Raw genomic sequence first — 19,449 nt, forward strand, 5'->3', positions numbered from 1 at the left:
AAAATAGCAACACTCATATAATGTGGGCAAAACATCAACTGTGAAACTATCACGTACTACTCAGACCGATTGTAGAAACGCAATAAAAAGACAGATAAAATAAAGGTAAGTCACCTATGCACAACAGCACTGGCAATGACAGATAGTCAAAGCAATAGTGCAAAAGAAGACGCTGATGTAAAGTAAACACGCATGTACAGCTAGACTTGAGCACAAAATCGCTAGATATTATACGTTCTCTGGCAAATGTATGCAGGAGCTTATTTACGCAGTAGCGTTAAGAGCCCCGTGGCGCAAAAAATCCGGTGTTGGTAGTGGTGTCGGATGTCGTCTCGCGAAAAATCATTCCGAACTGTAAACACGCGGGCCCTCCGCGTGGCACAGAGGTGTTACTGAATTAATTGAATTCCTCATAGTAAGGTGCGCCACAAAAATTGTGAACTATGACCTAAACACAACCTACAGACATGGTGGCGCCGGATTATGATTTGTATATACAAGAAAACATAACTCTGTTGCGCGGAAACGCAAACACAAATCCCTTTTCTAGCGTTTCTACAATTAAATATGTCGGATCTTCCCCTCTGGTTAACCTCCCTGCCTTTCCCCTTTCCTCCGTCTCTCTCTAGTGATATCGGCGAGTTGGTTTCGGTACATGTTGTAAAATTTCTGCAGTGCGAAGAGCTGACGTGCGGGACAAAAAAAATAACAGAAACGGATGAAGGAGGCAGTATTGCAAGATGACAATACGAGGGCTGACTACCAACTGAATTTATTGATCACAATACGCACAAATATATACACACAATGTGATATATTTATCAAACACCGTGTCAGAGATACTATTCACATCAAGCAGTCAACCATTAAATCAGTCTAATAGTCAGCCATCAGTGGTTGCGCACGATAAGGAGTTCGCGCTTTTGAGCTTGTGCCAACCCTATACTGCTGGCTAACCTTCCGTTGTGAGCAGTGTCTCTGACGTTGTGTTCGATAAGTATATCACCAGATACATACATACATATATATATATATATATATATATATATATATATATATATATATATATATATATATATATATATATATATATATATGCATGGGTGTGTGTGTAATAAATTCAGTTGGTAGTCACCGCTCGTGTTGTCCTCTTGCAATCTTTCCCTCCTTCGTCCGTTCTTGTTCTTCTCTGCGTACTTCAGAGCTTCGCGCTCCAGAAATATTACACAATGGCTTCCACCATTCAAAGAGTGGCACGGCGCACTCGTTTTCTTTCCACAATAACATCCAGGTGGCTCTCGCCTGCGCGCATCCGCAAGAAAGTTGACGTTGCTGGGAAGCGTGGAAAATAGTCAGGCATCTTTGAATGCTATCGCGTTCCACGCTTAAAGGCGAAGCTTAAACGCCCTCCAATTATTTTTTCTTTGACACGGCAACAAGCTCCGAGAAAGCGACAGTGCGTTCCACCTTGTCTGAATTGAGAGTGGAGCAAGGGGTTTAAGTAAGGTAGCACCTAGAGTGCGTCTCTCTATTCTTTGCGCTGACGTCGAGAGGCCGCGTTACCGCCACGTCTGGTTAGGTTGTCGAATCGAAAGTTCCGGATTTCGCGGTGCGCCACCGTTCAGCATATATGGTCGGTTTAAGCTACTGTTCACCGTAAGCAGCAGCTATAAATTCAGAATTACAAATATATTTGTTTCGGCAGTCTGTACAAGACAGGGAAAAGGTGGCTCTGCGAGTCTTTCGAACACGCCGCTCGCACTTCGCGCCTTCATTTGCCGCATAGGTCTGCGCCTTCTTGAGGTAGCGAAAGTCGATGTTCTGCGAATAAAAAAAAATCATTTCTTTTCATGCCATTAGCTCTGCACTTTGCCGTCATCTTTACTTACCTATTTATTGTGCTTCTTTTCATATGGCCCGCCTGCAGCGTGGAAGCCTGCTATCCTCAATCACGATGTAATCACAATAGAAGGAAGGGGGTTTAATGAAAACACGCGTTCGATATTTTCATTAAGATGTTTCCTCGCGCACGCCGGAAAGTGCTTACGCACGCGCTGGTTCCGCAGACTTCGTTTAAATTAGTGTTGTTCATCCTTTCAAATCTGACGCTGCAGTTGGTATCGCGCGCGGAGTTTTAAGTAAAGCTACGACAAAGGAAAGCTGTCCGACATTAGAAAGATCTCGGTACGCAAGAGTACAACGTGGCGGTACTGTTTTGTTTAGGATTAACTAGATATTAAGGGAGTCTAGATTATATTTAACAATGCCGAAATTGTAAAACAAAATAAATGTTCACGTATATCATTGTATACAGTGTATATCATTGTATGTATATCATTTTTTTTTACTTCCTTTATGAAGCCTCTCCCCTCTATAATGTATATTTACTCTGAGGGTACTGTAAATAAATAAATAAATCGTTTTTTGTTCGTGCGCGTTGTACCGGCAGAAAAGTTGATCTTAATCGAGTGACCGGTCAAGTTGCTTTTGTAGCAACTTTTTTCCTAATGCCTTGGCACTTTGCACCACTTGTTTTTATAAATAAAGGTATTATTATTATTATTATTATTATTATTATTATTATTATTATTATTATTATTATTATTATTATTATTATTATTATTATTATTATTACTGGTTCGGTTTTTCTCCAGTCATCAATGTGTGTATGTGTGTGCATGCCTGTGTGTGTACGTGGATGTGTGTTTGTTTCTCGCTTAAAACCCACGATATCACCTTGCTTGGGTGGACACGTAAGTGCCCCATCAACGCTATTCTTCCATGTTATTGAAGCACGAATAGGCAAAGAAGGAGCTGACCTATCATATATATATATATATATATATATATATATATATATATTTGTAGAGAGAGAGAGAAATATTTATGGTATCATGGTTTTATCAGTTCGTTATTACAGTCTGCTGCTCTCTCTCTCGTCGTACTTAGACGTGTGCGTGATGAAGATGGGGAAAATGCAAAAAGAAAGCGCATAATAAACTACACAAAGTCATGAATACGTCTGAGAGATTCCCTGCTCTGTCTGACAGAAACACGACCGGAAATGGAAGCACGCATAAATCTGTATTTCTACACAGGCTTTTTTCAGAGTGAGTGCCTCCTCTTATCCCTGTTAATTAGCTGATTTCCATCCGATTATTATCGTATTACTGCGTGAGCACTTGGAATCATTCAGGTGACAATTGTTCCCCACCTGGTGAAGATAAAAAAATATGCCTTTCAATGTTATCTTTTCTTTGTACTAAACCAGTATTGTTTGCACTTGAGAGATAATAAAAAACATGAATGGAGTAGTTTTACTACGCAGTTTAATTCCTCCGCGCAGAAATAGAAACATCGTGTCCAGTAAGGCCTTTTTCACTTCAAAAGGGGAACATTTGCACACTTCCGTTGTTTGATCAGGCAGTGGGCGTTCCCTGGGCAACGTTATAAATGTAGTGCAAGTATCGAGGACGTGTGCGCTAGTGACGCAAATGCGGTTCAAATTTTGCAAGCTGAGCTGCGCCAATGTTGTGCAAGTGTGTAAGTATAGCGATCAGCAGAATGTTACTGCCTATAAACAAACACTCGCGCCAAATCCCGCGGAAGCCTGCATGCTGTATACTGTTTAATCCTGTCGTGTAACTAAAGTAGTAGCTGAAAAATTTAGTTGCCAGACTAAGTTCTTCATTCTCGACAATAATCATACTCGCGTTCTGCGTCAGCGCATGTTTTTATTGTGCAGGGTGTCCAGCTAACTTTAGCTAGAATTTAAAAATATGCGAGTGTCACATAGCTGGACAGAAGAAAGGTAATGTTGTTTGCCGTCGCTTGGAGATACTAAAATTATTTTTTTCATTCCGCCTAATTAGATAATTAGTCTTAACTTATTATTCACCTTCTTATGTATTGTAATTAGATGAAAAGTATCAATCAGAAAATTGTCGAGCGACATGAGAAACTCCCGATACAGCTTTCTGTTGCTCAATACGTGCTACATAAAAGTGTTTTTCTTAGTGTGAAAGAAGCCCGCAAATTCGCGCAAGATCGCCGCGCGACTGGCCGCTCGGGGCACTTTGAGTGCATTCGTGGGCTACTTTCACGCTCGGAAAAACACTTTTATATAGCACGTATTGAGCGACAGGGGGCTGTGTCGGGAGTTTTTCATATTGCTCTGCAGTTTTCTCATTCACACTTTTAATATGATTATAATATTTAAGAAGTTGAATAATTCATCATCATCATCAGCCTATTTTATCTCCACTGCAGGATGAAGGCCTCTCCCTGCGATGTTCGACGTTTATGTTCGGTGCTGTGTCGAGGAATCCCAGTGCCAGGAATATGATATCGTATTCCACGCAGATCGGCAGTATTTTCAAAGAACATGTTGGGAAGACGAATCCCGCAACACCTACGCCTTTTGTATGTTTGTTTGTTTGCTTGTCTGTTAGTTAATTGGTTCGCTTGTTCACTTCACTACAGTATCTTTAACGTCACTAAGCCATTATGTGGCCTGCTTGCTTTTACGATCTTTTTTTTCTGTCTGAGAAATTAAAGGTGAAAAGCTAGTTTTTCAGACGCTCCTGTCCATGAACCAGTTACTTTGTTGCCATTGTTTTCTCCGCCATTAATCTATTAAAAAGTAAAAAAAAAGAATTTTCTTTATATATGATTTTTTAAATTAGCGTTTAGAGCATCTGTTTCTCACAGACTGTGTTGCTCACGCGCTTAGTATTTCTTACTAAGCGGGAAAATTCTGAGACGAGCCGCCACTAAAGAACGCCGAGCGTGGTCGCTTTGCAAACGTCGGATACGACAATTGAGGTACTGAAAGCTTACTAGCCAGCTCGGTATAAATGCATCATCAAAGAGAACTTGAGTGTCCTATTCAAAGCGCCTCAGTAATGCAAGATTATGAATTAGCATTTTAGATCGGCAAGCAGAATCAATAAATAATGCTCATCATCGGAACAAATGAGCTATTCGTGGCTGCCTGCTCACCTCGCGCTAGCTCATTATGCATATTAGATAAATATAATATGCGTGCGCTATATCTTTATGCAAAATATTTTACGAGCGCAGCCAGCGCTATCTTAGGTATAAGTGTATTGTTACATAAAGGGTGGGCCAGTGCTTGTTCCGTCCCCTGGCTTGGTTTCGTTTGCGTGACAGTAAGTAATAAAGCGACATCATTAGTGTTTAGACGAAAAGGCGTCGGTATAGGCGAGCGCTGCCATTCGGCTACCGTCAGGCTACCCAGCAGTTTGCGTAGACCTTCTTCAAGTAGACAAACCGCACGCAACGACCAGTAGATACGCTTTGGACTGCAGGTTATTGATTTTACACACCGTTCTGCCACAACACACGCCATTCGAAACCGTCATGATAATTTTCTCGTCGCGGTTGTTGCGTTAGCGGTGCTTGCATCGAGAACACGTCGTGTGGCTGCTTTCACATTTTCATGGGGATGAGCCGGTGATTGAAACAAGAGAGAGAGAGAGAGAGAGAGAGAGAGAGAGAGAGAACTGTAGAAAGAAAGAAGTAAACCACTTTTTTTCTGGTAATCTTGAAATCATTGCAGCACTGTCCTTGCAAAATTAAACGGCAGTATTTACCGTTTGCACTCATTTCGTTCTTCCCTTTACTCCCCTTCATTACAGGAATGTCCCTTCAGCAGTGTTTCAGTCGTACTGTCGCGGATTCCTAGGCGCGTTTCGCAACTGCGTACTTTTAACTCATCATGATGTAATTCTAGCCATGGTAGTGTACGTAAAGCAAACACAAAGAAAACAAATATTGGAATCTGAAGCTTGCCCGCATTCGGGGAGGAGGACACAGAAAGAGTGCGGATGAGGTCGGGAGAAAGGGCCGACGTGGTATAAATGCTGAAGTGAAGGGATATTAAGATGTCAGTGATGTTAAGGGGCAATGGAAGCGTCAACACGTGCCAGCAGCGAAATGTAGTCTCAGGTCTGGGTACGAGGTTGCTCAAACGGCATTCCAACAGACAGTCCTTCGTTTATTACATCGGAAAAGCGAAGCCTGGTTTGTTCGCGAGAAACATTTAACCACGTGTCCGTGCATTTTGAGAAATTTGGGACATAAATGTATGTTGCGAGATGCACAGCTTCTTCCTCTTCTTTTATTTTTTATTGTGCACCGCTTGTACACAAAGCTCTCAGTTCGATCGCATGGCAACCTAAGCCGCAGCGCACGCATAAATATTGTGGTGCGCGCCAGTTTTTAAACAAAAAATTATCGCATACAAGAGCCTGCCCATGCGTTGCATGTTTCCGTGTTTAATTCAAATGCATGCAGCTTCATGGGTCCATGAGCTCAGTTAAGGCTCGACGTTACGCAGAAAATAATGTTTTATTTGTGCAGGGTCACGCACAGGGAGCACTCAACATTTACAAAGAATGGCTGTCGTGTATGGTTCAAGCGAGGCGTACAGGCAAAAAAACAACAGATATCTTAAAACCTCTTGGTTTGCGCTTTTCGTTTCACAATGATATGTTCGTAAAACGCTGTTGAATTTGCCGATTTTTGCTGCAGTTTTTGGGCTGCAGTGCTCTTTCGGGTCGTTTTCACTGCACAGTAGAATCATTTGTCCCCGAAATTTTTTTATCCGGCCTCCATTGGGATCGTCTTTCTACTGTACTCTGGGCTAATGGTTGTACCTTTGTTTAAACAGTGCGCTTGAAGAGCTTGGCCATATGCAAAATCAGGAATGACACTGTTTGCTGCGCAGCAACTTTTGATATATGACCGAAAGAACTGCTTTACTCAGAATTCGTGAGTTCTGAAGCGAATAGACCACGAATAAGTAGTAAGCCATGGTCATAGCCAACTAATCCACCAGCACCGTTAAGCACACGTATTTATGCCTCTTCCTTAGTGATTTTCAGCGTCTTAGATATCACGTGCCACTGAGAGAGAAAGAGAAAGCTCTTCATTTAAGAGGAGAATGATTAGCCAGTACATTTTCTCACTCACCACTGACAGTTTCTCAGACGATGCGATGCATCAAGAGAATCATCAACAGGCACGAGGGAATGAAAGAAGCAAGCGTCATGAGAATCATCCAGGCGTTCGTCATAAGTCAAATAACTTATGTAGCGGCATACCACAGATGGGGCGCCGCAGAAAAGAAGAAGATAGATGGCCTGATTAGGAAGATATATGAACAAGCGATTGGACTCATGCTAAGCACGAGCACGGCGAAACTCATAGAGCTGGGACTGCACGACACGCGAGAGGAATAGAAGCGCAACGTATAGCGCAATACGAAGGCATCTCCAAGACGACGGTGGGCAGATACATCCTTGATAAATTAGGAATCCGCTACCACACACAACACGGAGACAAACGGGACATACCTAAGGAAATAAGGGCCATACTCACGGTACCCCACTTACCCAAGAATATGCATCCTGTGCACCACGAGGGCAGGAGAAAAAGCAGGGGGAAGAACATGGCGAAGAACTACGGAAGGAACAAGGACGCGGTCTTTGTATACGCTGCTCGTTATAAACACGAACGCAGCTTTGTTGCAGCAGTACTTAGTCACAACAGACAATGCTGCACAAGCTTGATTATAAACACGACACGTATTGAAAAGGCGAAGGAAGCGGCTATAGCGTTAGCCATAGCACAAATTAACGCATACTATATAATCAGCGATTCCCAGACGGCAGTACGCAACTTCGCGAACGGCCGGATCTCAGCTGAGGTGCTAAACATAATCATAAAAGGCAAACCAACAAGGGAAGACAGGTGCGTTCAAATTCTATGGATACCAGCCCACACCACCGACTCAACGGGAGAGGACAACCCTAACGCGGTAGCACACCACGTAGCTCGAGCACTGACTTTCCGAGCTGCGATGAACGTAGACCCCTCGACAGGGCCCTCTGAAGTATGGGAATGGGAAGACAGATTGACCAGGTTCAACAACTTCACCAACCTATACAGGATGCAAAGATGCGCTTATCCACAACTCACTAGATCGCAAGCTGTCCTGTGGCTACAACTACAAACCAAATCCTACAAGAGCTCGATACTAATGCATGCTATTTATATACACAATAGATAGATGCAAAGTTTGTGGAACCAGAGCCATGCTTCAACACATCCTATGGGAATGCCAGGAACTAATACAGGACAATGCGAGCGAAGCCTCCATCGACAGCATCCGCGCGCGATGGCAAGCCGCGCTGCTCAGCTCGAACCTAGAAGACCAACTCTGGGCAATCAAGCGGGCCAAGGAAGCCGCCGAGAGGCAAGATTAACTCTTGGCCGTAACCTCGGCGGGTGCCCCAGCCCACTAACTCGCCGGACGCGAGTCGTTCTGATTCAAAATAACGTTTTCTCACTCATTCATAGGACAACGGAGATACTATTTTACTCATATGGAGGACCACGCGCAGCTTAGCAAAGATAAGTTGGTATGCATTCAAGCACATATAGCAGTATAAACTTCAATTGAACGTGTTAAACGGCATATATCCAGTTCATTTACCATAAAGTACAATAAGTGAGTGATCAACTGATTGGTTTCAACGACCCAGTACAATACAGGCGCGATAAAAGTTGCCGTTCAGTGGAGGGCTCCATATTAATTCTGATCACCCGGGTTTCCGTAACGTACACCAAAAGCACGTTCTACACGCGTTGTCATCTTTCTCTCGAGAGAAAGCCGCATTCTGATCAAAGCATACGTGACGGACGCGTATGCTTAGCCCAGAATGCGGTATCCAACGGCTGGGAATCGAACCCGCACCCTCGTGCTGCAAAGCGAAAAGTACCAGAAGTTCAAGCGACATATCACACTGAATATTGAATAGTAATCAGGCTTGTTTCTCATGATAGTGGATAGCCCTGAGCATGACCCTATTGTACACTCGATGGGCTAATTCGCGGACATAGGACTCGTCCTCAGTTCTTGTCAGTTGTTTGTCATACCTTTTATCAATATGAACGCGCACAAAGTAGCACAAGTTCCTTGTTGCTTCGTTGAAAAAGTGAGAATAGGATCAAACAAGTAACTAGTTTCTGAAAGAGAGATAGTTAAGAGGTTAAACAAACTATCCTGTCTTCTGTTTTATTAAAGGTAAGGGGAGACGCTGCACAAAAATAAGAAAGTCGGGAAGAGGTAGTGACTCAACATGCACGTGTAAGCACAAGTAACGCCATGACGTGGTGTAAGACGAAGGACACCAAAGGGTCGCAGAAGACGCAGTAGCGTCTTCATTATTTTGTTGACTTACTTGGGAAGTGTTACGTTGTTAAAACAGGCCAATTCGTCTCACTACCGAAGGATTGTCTCTGTACATATTCGAGGTGGGATGCAATGCCGAGCGCAAGCCTGCCATCCTGCTGATAGGTAGCTTTTACCACGAAAATTTTTCCTGGCGAGAGCTTTGAATATACCAGCGCTTAGTGATATCACCAGATAATCGCGACAACGTAAGCATAGCGTACATTTATCGCGCATATTGGCTCCATAATACATTACCAGCGCATATATTTCAAAAGAAAATTGAAAAATTGTGCCAGACTCGAAAGCCACAAGGCGATGCATAATTTGTCTGGTGTGGTTCTGCCCGAGAAGTTTTGCGTCCACAACGGCTGCCCTCACATGAACCGTCAAAGTTTGTGCCAAGTAGTGCATCGAGGCACAAAACCTAAAAAACGAAGCACAACACTCCAACTGTAAAAAAGCGGCTGAAAGTGCAACGAGGCTGCCACTATTATTTCAAATATATCTTTACTTGCTTTCAGCATGGAGACGAACGAACAAAAGACTTTCGTTTTCGATCCTTTGAGATATTTCGTCTCCAGCTTAGGCTTTACGTCTGCGCACATTGGGATGACACATCTAATATACCTTTCCCCAAGTTCTCCTGTGTCATTTTTTTTTACTTCAGCTTCTTCTTTGCAGTGTGTATTGCTTGAGCTTCTCACTGGTCCAGAGAACTTCCTCTTCAATTTCACGTTGTCTCAGGCACGAATGCCCATAAAAGAATTCTTTCAATGTGCGTGCAGTTGCGACGCCATGATATAACTTGCTTTTCCAACCCGCTAATATGGAATAAAGCACAGAAAAGCTTTCCAGTATTCGTTATTGCTGGAAGAGGGTGGATGGGTCGAAGGCTTTTGAAAAATATTTTATTGAAGTTTCAATCACTTTTCTTTTATATTTCGCTACGAGTCGCTGCAATATCGATGCAGCAAGAACGTATTAAAAAAAAAAACGGAAGCATGTTTCCGATGAGAAACGTTGACTTTTTTCTTTTTTTTTAGGGGAGTAGTACTTGGTGCTTGGCGGTCTGCTTCTGACGCCTCCCGTTCCAAAGTGCGAGGTAAGGTGCAGCTTAAACTTTACTGATAGTCATTTTCGACCAAAAGATTTTTTTCAGGGAGCGAGTAAGTGCGTATTATTAAGGCACAGAAAACAGAGCGAGAGCTTTCAAGCAAGCAATACCTGCACAAGTGAACGACAGACAAGCTGGCTCACCTTAGGAAAAAGAAGCAAATCTTGTGCGCACAGGGATGAAAGCCTGCTTGCTTGGTTACTGGTGTATGGAAATTGGCCTACACGGTGCTTATTTTGTCGCACTCTCCTACATATTGGGAACGACTTTATTTGCAAACTATCCTTCATGCATGAACGTTTTTATTTTTACGAACAGATACAGAGGGTTACAGGGCAAAGGTTGCGCGTTTTAGCTTGACAGACCACCGGTCTCAACACAGGCATTTCCGCGGATAACGCAAATAATCTTGCATCCACAAGTAATAGTAACCTGTAATCGCAAAAGAAGAGATATCGCAAGCATAAAATAACGCGTTCACTCCATGAATACACTATATCAATTGTAAAGAGGATACATAAAAGTGCGCTAAAAAGGTCCCAGTATCTTAGCCCTTGCCGCTCGGTGCTATCATGCACTGTGTATGAATGTGAACGCTTCCACTTCCAGTTTGAACAGTTATTTTCACAAGAAACGATCACAGGAATAGATACGCACATGGTGTCTGTAGCCAAAAAGTGGCATAGGGAGGAGGGAAGCGGGGGTCGGCACAATCAGTGTTTGAGGTACAGTAATACAAGTTCATGCCAATACAGCATCGGTCTTGGAGATGAGGCCGTCTTGCTTCCCGCTTTCAAGAAGGCGAGCATTTCCGAAAGCATTCACTGCCGTACTAGCACTATCGTAATCGCCCAGCAATGTCAGCCCATCTCATGCTTTCCACCTTGTCCTGAATGCGTCCGCCACGCGTCGCCGGCACCTCCGGGGAGAAATGAGGCGGTGCTGATGACCCCGCCGGTGCCGAGGAATCGGGAAGGCCGTTATCAGCACACTCTTACGGCAGATCACGAGAGGCGCCTGCTTTGGATGCCATATGAGGAGCGGCAGGGCGCAAAGACGAGCTTCTTGTCGGCGGCATACTGAAGGGCCATCATTAAGTCGAAGGTTCCACCAAGCGGGACAATAGCCATCAAGACATTCGACTCACTGCTGCCCTACATCGGCACGAATAGACGAAAGCGAAAAACGAGCTGGCGCCAGTACGGAAGCGATTCCGTGCTAAGCCCAATAAATTCGTGATTTTCAGTCAATCTTACGAAAATTGTGGGAAAGTTATCATTACCATTATCGGCATCGTCTGTATCATCGTCACCACTACAGGACGAATGGCTCTCTCTCATATAGTGCTATAATTAGCCTTGTCATAGCGTCAGCCTAACCCATCCTAAGCGAGCAAATTTCCTAATTCTGTAGCTGTTTACCATCCTCGGCCACCTTTCACTGTGTTTCCGTTAACTTTATATAGCTCGTCAGCCTTCTTTGAGGAATATACAGCCCAAATGATCAAACTGCATACGGAAGCATTTAAATAACTAGGGGCAGTCACTGTCCTCCACAGAAATTATTTATGCGTCAGAAAGCTTAGAGCAGTCTTTCAGTGCGTATATGAGCCATCGCGCCGTTTTGGAACGTGCCGTATGTTGGCACGAGCAACACCAGATTAAATCACAGCAGGACCGGTGCCCGACCGGCTAATGTTCTTCGTAGTCCGCTAAACTAACGATTTGGCAGGCGCAAATTGCTGAGAGGGCGAGCGAGGGAGAAAATGACTTCGTACCACTTAGGTGGGTATGTCATGCGGTGAGAACGGAACGAGGTTGATGACGTAGAAGCCTAGATCACAAGAGCTCCTTCCTTGTCTCTCGATGCGCATTAGGATGGGGAATACCCGCCGTGGTGGCACAGTGGCTTTGGTGTTGCGTTGCTAAGCCCGAGGCTGTGGGATGGAGCCCTGGCCGCGGCGGCCGCATTTCGATGGGGGGCGATATGCGAAGACGTGCGTGTACCAGGCATTGGGTGCACGTTAATGAACTTCATGTGGTCAAAATTATTCCGGAGTCTTCCAAAACGGCATGCCTTATAATCATATCTTGGTTTTGACATATAAAACCCCCGGAATAATTTTATTAGGTTGGGGAATAAAAGCTAGTTTGCAATAAGACTGAGTAATACAAATTATAGCTTTAAGGGCTAGTCAGCCTCTTGTAAGAAAAGGCTGCGCGATCGGTAAAAACGTTAGAGCGGTCAAGAAAACGACGGCAAAACAGGAATTCAACTAAAGGTTTCTATAAACATAAGTTTCTATGAAATTTATACGAAGAAAGGAATTTTTTTGATCGCTGTATTGCTAACAATTTCAAATATTGTTTTCACTCCACATCGGGAAGAAAGATATTTGTACAACGAAACTCCACATGAGTGTCGGAGCGAGGGAAGTGCATTTTCGACAATCAGTAAAAAGCGAGCCACCGGGTAAACGACCACGGACAACCTGTCGCTTTCTTCTTTTATTTATGTGTATGTCAAGCGAGGAGGAGGTCCCGAGGCAGTATTTCTTCCTTTGTCCCGGTTTTATTTAGGAAGTTTCTAACCTAATAAGGCTGTCACCAATGCTCTGACGGCACTCAATGTGATTTAGGAACTTACTCAAACTTTTAGTGTTTTTGAGCTCATGTCAGTGCAAAAGCCTTTGGCTAGGTGGCGTCATACCTTACAGGCTAAAAATACTTCAGGTTTCTTTAGGCGAGCACATTTCAACCTGTTTTTGCTTTTCATTCTAAACTAATGATGTGACAAACGTCCTTAAGTAAAGTTAGGTGTCGTCAGTGCAGAAGCCTTAAGTTTTATATATTTGAGGTCCATGAGCAAATCGAAAACAAGGTAAAAGCGGGAGCCAACGTTACGACAAGTGGACTTGTCTTTTTCAAGGCCACATATGCTTTCCTCGGCCAAGTATATGTAGGTAGCGTTCTTATAAAGGGAAGAGGGGTGAGGCGGCTGGGTGAGGCAATGACTGAAGGTGTGTTACCGGCGAGGGTGTAGAATTAAGAATAAACGGGTGCTATGCATACGGCCGATGACACGGCCGTGTGTCAGACGGCGTTTCAAAGGCCGTGTGCACAGCACCCCTATATTATCTGCTTCGCAGGAGGTCAGTGGGCTGTCGTCTTTCTGAAAGAGATAATAAAAGGCGCGGCAGAAAATGGTTCTCGTGAAAAAAATTCTGAAGTGGAATAAATATATAAATAGAAGCAATTAAACAAAGCAAAAAAGAAAGAAAAACAAGAATGAAAATACAGAGAATCATACGTAATCCCTAAGCTCAAGACATTGCAACCAAGAGGCATAAATATTTTAAGGGGAGCTTTAGAATCTATTCGCCGAGCTAAATTTCAAGCTATAGGCAACAGCACTTCACTATATTCATTTGCTTGCTTAGTTTCTTTATTTCTTTTTTTCCTTTTATTTGTATATTCCATGCCAGTATATATATATAATTTTTTTCTGACGAAGCCCGGATCCCCGGCTGATACGTAGCAAATAAAGCATCGTTTCTTTCTACACAAATATACACTTCCCACACAGTGTACACACATGATTTCAGCGCTTTTTTCTGTCTTTTTTTACATGTGGCTTTTTTGACGTATGTCGCTGTGGCTCAAAGTTGTACGCTTAACATCTCAATTTTTATGCGAAGCATATTACGAGAGCTCAACCCAGCTCCTCAGGCGTGGCGGTGTCGCCTTCAATGACCTTTGACCCCATGCCATACCACGTGACACCGTGAAGTCACGACAGAGGAGAAACGGGGCTCTAACTCGCGCCATTGCTCGCGGCGTCGCGGCGGTATATAAGCAGCTGCGCTTGTTTCTAGGTGGCTTTGGCTCAACTCTTGCAAGATGGGCTGGGTGGGAATCGAACCAGGGTCTGCGGAGTGTGAGACGGAGACGCTACCACTGAGCCACGAGTACGATGCTTCAAAGCGGTACAAAAGCACCTCTAGTGAATGCGGTGTTGCCTTAGAAACGAGCTGTTTCTAACCCCCGTATGCAGAGAGGCAACTTAAGTCGAAGCACATGCTTCACTTGATCCGAGTAACGCCTATCGGGAACGCGCCGAAGGAAACGCAGTGAGCGTCTTTGGGCACGTTAACGCCAGGCGTCATCTAAATCAAGTCAAGCATGTGCTTCGACTTAAGTTGCATCTCTGCATACGGGGGTAAGGCTCAGGTGTGCGTCGCTTGCTCAGACGCACATTTCATTGCCGTGCCGAACGCTGCGTTGCTCGACGCTCACCGCGTCCAATGCGGGGCCCGTAGTCGCTGCGCCGTAGCCCATTGTCTTACAACCCTTGGCGGGTCGACGGGAACGCTGTCGCGTTCCACTCTTGAAGGCGAAGCAGAGTAACGCATGAGTTGTTTCTTCGTCTAGCCGAACCAAATATAGCCAAGCAACAGCAGTTCACCAGGCTAAACAGTGGTTCAACAACTAAAATAAAGGCTAGTATGCTTCGCATCCTGGGCTTAACCTTAGCTAAGCCACAGCCATTTTTTAGATAATTCGACTTTGCACTTACAGATGCCATGTGCTAACCATCGCGCCTTTGTATCTGCACGTGTAGGTCATCTTGTTTCCACTACACATAATCATTGTAACCGCTGGCACTTACTTGAGAGTAATGTTTGTATGTATTGTATCGTGAACATATCTGCATTTCATTTTTTGTATATTCCGAAATGCGTGTCATTGATAATCATTTATAATGCGCAATGATAATGATTTCTGATGCGCAGTGTATGGTCTAGTCAGTGTAGATAGCGCGTCTTCAGCTCGTGATACGGTGCCTTTAAAGCTGTGTATGTGTTGTACATGCGTTACTGTACTCTGATGAAGGCTGGTCCACCAGCCGAAAACGTTAAGTAAATGAAGTCGTCCAAAAAGTTCGTCGTCTCTTTCCTGCGCGTATATATATATATATATATATATATATATATATATATATATATATATATATATATATATATATATATATATATATATATATATATATATATATATATATATATATATATAATCTGCTTTTGTGCAATAAACACTAATTTGTTAGTTAGCGCTGGGTCCCGTCTGCTTCTTTCGCCATTCGTGTGCTTCTGCTCTACTGTGTAAACAATGCCAAAGGAACTAGCCCACCAATCTGTCCTTTTGTAGTGTTTTGATAACGGTGTTACAGTTTGCGCGAGTAGCTGATCGTAATTATAATTGTGGAACTTTCAAAAGTGTCCATCCAAATTAGCTATATGGACATTTATCACTGAGCGAGGCCTTGCTATAGGACCACTCCTGCGATTCCTAAATTCAGTCGGATAGACCAACGGTAGTTGACCCATTGATGATAATTTCAATACTTCAGTGACACCATTGCACATAGGCTCTTGTGCTTTTGCTGCTTCTCTTAGCCTTCTCCTCGCTCTACCCCAGGTTAGGGGAGCCAACTGAGCTCAGGACTGGTTAGCCTCAAAGTTTTTCATGTATTTTTCTCCCTCAGTCTTGCTCTCTCTTCAATAGTACTGGGTCCACAGTTACAAAAAATTCTTACGCTAGAACTGCTCGTAAGAGCAAGTGTCAGCTAATCGGGATGTCAGACGCATTATTACTGAACGCGGCACTAAATTATTTGCTTGGTAAGGATGAGAAGAATTTCGTCGTCGTCGTCAGTGCTGTTGTTGTTGTTGTTGTTGTCGTTGTTGTTCTTGTTGTTGTTCTTGTTGTTGGTGGTGGTGGTGCGATTGCTACTGTCGCTGCTACCTGCTTTTCTGGTTTGCATTATTGTTATCTTAGATAGGGGCGATAAAAAATTGCAGTATTCAGTGTGGCAACAGAAATGGTGTACCATATTCTGTTTTGATAGGTTACTTAGGGAAATAGACAAAAAACCAACATAAGAGAATTAGAGATGTGTGCGAATATTTGCAGTTGGAAACACAAGTACATATATTTTATGTTCAATTCACGGCGCTTAATGTTTTACCGTTAAAGCGGTTTTTAATTGTCCTTCGTTAATGCGACCGACTAAGCCTCATACCCAACTGCTGTCATTTATGATGTCATTCTTACGTCTAAGCACCTCGGACCAGCACAGCCTCGTTTGTTCTTGCTTTCTGCAATTGAAATCCACTACGTTGTTCGGAGCAATGCCTACACCCCAGTTGTTTTGCAGGCAGCGCATGACGCGGCAGTGAAGGTTTCGAGAAGCTAGAATATGTATTTTGCATCAGTCATTGTGCGAATAATCAGCTATACTGCCGACGAGTTACTGCTTTATACATTCATTACGTCATAAAACTTGTATATGTTACGCTGCAAAGGCGGTTGTATACTTTTTTAGGTGACACCGCAACAGGCCTATCATTTTAACCATATCACAAGGCTGTACACTTGTATCGATCGACATTTACTACGATTAGCATTAATTATTAGGGTACTTGACGCACTTTCTGGGAGATTTCTATCTCTCTGTCTGCCCGTCTATCTGTCTATCTGTCGGTGTTTCTAACCATTTTCCTGCCAACTTGGTTCACTTGGTTGTCTGTGGTCTAACGGTTACAGCAGCGCGTTGATGAAGGAACTGTGTTCAAAAGCAGTCGTAGGGACAACTTGGGTCAAGGGTATGTGACATTGTGGCACGTACCACTCATGAGTTAACCCGTTTCACGTCAACTTGTGTTATTCGGTATGCGTCACTGCTTATGTGCCGCTCTTCAGAGAATTTCTTTCAAACCAACTTGAATCATTGGGTATGGCAAACTAGATATGTGCCGCGCTTTCATGAGCCTCTTTAAACACCAACTTGAGTCAATGGATGTGTGCACAGGGCACGTGCCACGAAGTATGGGCATATACACCTCAAACATAACGCGCTTCAGTGGTCGGGATGCGGTGTGTCGGTACATTGCCTCTATGCCAATCGTATTAGCATCTACATTCATCGTGAGATGGATTCGGTACGATTGTTCTCGCTTCATCATTTTTGCTAGTCATAGTTATATTTTCTGGCTCGAAAACCTAGGCAGCAAACTAGAGCACGTTATGTGAGGCAACAAGCTTGACTAACGGCGAGCGTTGAATTTTCGGAAGAGCGTATGCCGACGTGCTTTCCAAATCAGATGAACAGATAATGGAGGCATTTCCCCCCATATTTATTGCACCAGTCGAAAGGCTTTATCGGTACTTCCTTGGAAATAATTTTGAGGGTCATATATTTTTTTGAAACTGAAATATACTTTCGTTTCAGTGCCAATATAGACGATTAACCAAGCTGTGCTCCAATCCATTAGTTCACGCACTTATTGGTACCTTTCCAGGCCCTTCAGAGCTCTCTAGATGTTCAAAAAACTCGGCACTTTATCGGAAGTAGCACACGTTCCTTTACTCCGTTACTGAAGTAAACAACGACAAAGCTAACAGGAAGTGAAAATATGGCCCAAAACAAAGGTCAAGTGGAAGCCTCAGAAAAAAAAAAAAAACGTGCTCAGTTTTTACCAGGGATGCAAGGCTGGAGTCAACAGCGGCGCTTGTGATCTCCTATAGCTTTTACGTGGCTTGTCCAAGTTGTTTCTAGGTTTTGCGAGGTTATGCTAGGTTTTGCTAACTTGTTGTCTCGGCGGACTTGACGCTGGAAGTTTTCGCGCAGTACGTCTCAGGCCGGAATCGCTTTCTCGGCGACGTCGAGCGTTCAGGCGCCGACTCTTGCGTAGACTGAAACTAGGGATCCTCGACTCCGCGTCGCCTCTTCTCAGCCGCAGCTTCGGCGCGGTGTTCCGGATCAGTTCGGCGGCGACACATCACTTCTAGCTTGGTAGTACGGTGCGCTTCCTGGTAAGCCGCTTCTTCTTCGGGCGTCCGGAATTTCTTCGGTTTTTCCGAGGCAGCAGCACGTACGCGCGGAGTAAAGCAGGCGAGAGGTGTGTTGCCGCGCCGGCTAAAGCAAGCTGGGCTGAGTTTTCTGTTAACGCTCAACGGCGGAAGTAAAAGCTTAAGCAGCTTCGCTGTTAAAGTAACTATAATAAACTCTCCGTAAGATGGAACACAAAAGTTGAGACGACTCGTCGACCGGGCTTGAGGATTAAAACGAACTATTGATCGTTGACTTCAAGCTATATTTAATCAAAAAATAATTTTAGCAGCGTTTATAAAGTGTGACCTACTTCCCGAAAAGGTGAGAGCATCAAGCAGCAAGTCATTAAATTGAAAGGATTGACTACACAAGCAGCTCTTCAAAGAAGCTCATTAAGATCTTACCAGAACCTGCCGGACGATAATAAAGCAAAACATTCTCGACGGTAAAGGTAAACTGAGTAAGCCATTATTTCTCTCCGAGTAATCCCTGTGTGGAAAAGATGTTTGCTTCGTGGTGATTTTTGTCTATCGAAAAAGGTCTGTTTTCATCACAAGAATAGATTAAAACGATATCATCCTTTCAATTTTTCAACGCTGAGAACCGTAATCCCAATCAATCGAAGAAAGTTATTTCCAGAAAACAGGTAATTCCGCCGTCATATGGCGTCCCAGATAAATTAAATAATAAAAACAATCTCTAAAAAACATTTTCCTTCCTGCTTTCGACGCAGAAGAGCCTCTCACCACACTACAAACTTTGCAGTTTCATGCCAAAGTTTTAATAGTGGAGCAGGTCCGCTTACGCAATTGTTAGATTGCGTGATCTCATTACTGTTTGCAGTACTATCGCACGTTGTAACGGATATATTTTGACGAGGGAGCTTATGAAATTCGCACTCGCTAGAATGAAGCATTAGAATTCATTTCGCCTGTGTCTGTCGCAGGTGGATGTGGGCGTTCCAGAAGTCCTCTCACCCCCTACACATTTTTCTTGGCACCAGGCACCACTCCACTCTCCCTGCATGCACCCTGCATATGACAAATTACGCTTGCGCCATTCTAGCAAGCTGTTGCTCGTCCTACATGCGAGCGAAAGCAGTGTCGTGTGGCAGTGACGCTATCGGCCGAAGCGCGCTCATTGGTTCCCATAAGCCGATGAACTCAGAACGCCTGGTGAG

At 43.8% G+C, this 19,449-nt stretch overlaps 2 protein-coding genes across 2 annotated transcripts in view; both read left to right on the forward strand.

The window, feature by feature from the left end:
• The window catches only part of LOC135915275 (uncharacterized), a 182,863-nt gene extending 174,572 nt beyond the window's left edge, over positions 1-8,291 (forward strand). Inside the window, exons 7-8 of the mRNA XM_070539464.1 lie at positions 4,270-4,422; positions 8,151-8,291. Of these exons, the coding sequence (XP_070395565.1) occupies positions 4,270-4,422; positions 8,151-8,291 (294 nt within the window). The remainder of the gene's footprint in view (positions 1-4,269; positions 4,423-8,150) is intronic.
• Positions 8,292-18,139: 9,848 nt separating this feature from the next.
• Positions 18,140-19,449, forward strand: part of LOC135915302 (uncharacterized) — a 181,882-nt gene continuing 180,572 nt past the window's right edge. The window contains exon 1 of the transcript XR_011514661.1: positions 18,140-18,250. The gene's annotated coding sequence lies outside the window, so the exon portion shown is untranslated. The remainder of the gene's footprint in view (positions 18,251-19,449) is intronic.

This window comes from Dermacentor albipictus, chromosome 5 (genome assembly GCF_038994185.2).
Source record: "Dermacentor albipictus isolate Rhodes 1998 colony chromosome 5, USDA_Dalb.pri_finalv2, whole genome shotgun sequence".
In the NCBI taxonomy this organism is placed as follows: domain Eukaryota; kingdom Metazoa; phylum Arthropoda; class Arachnida; order Ixodida; family Ixodidae; genus Dermacentor; species Dermacentor albipictus.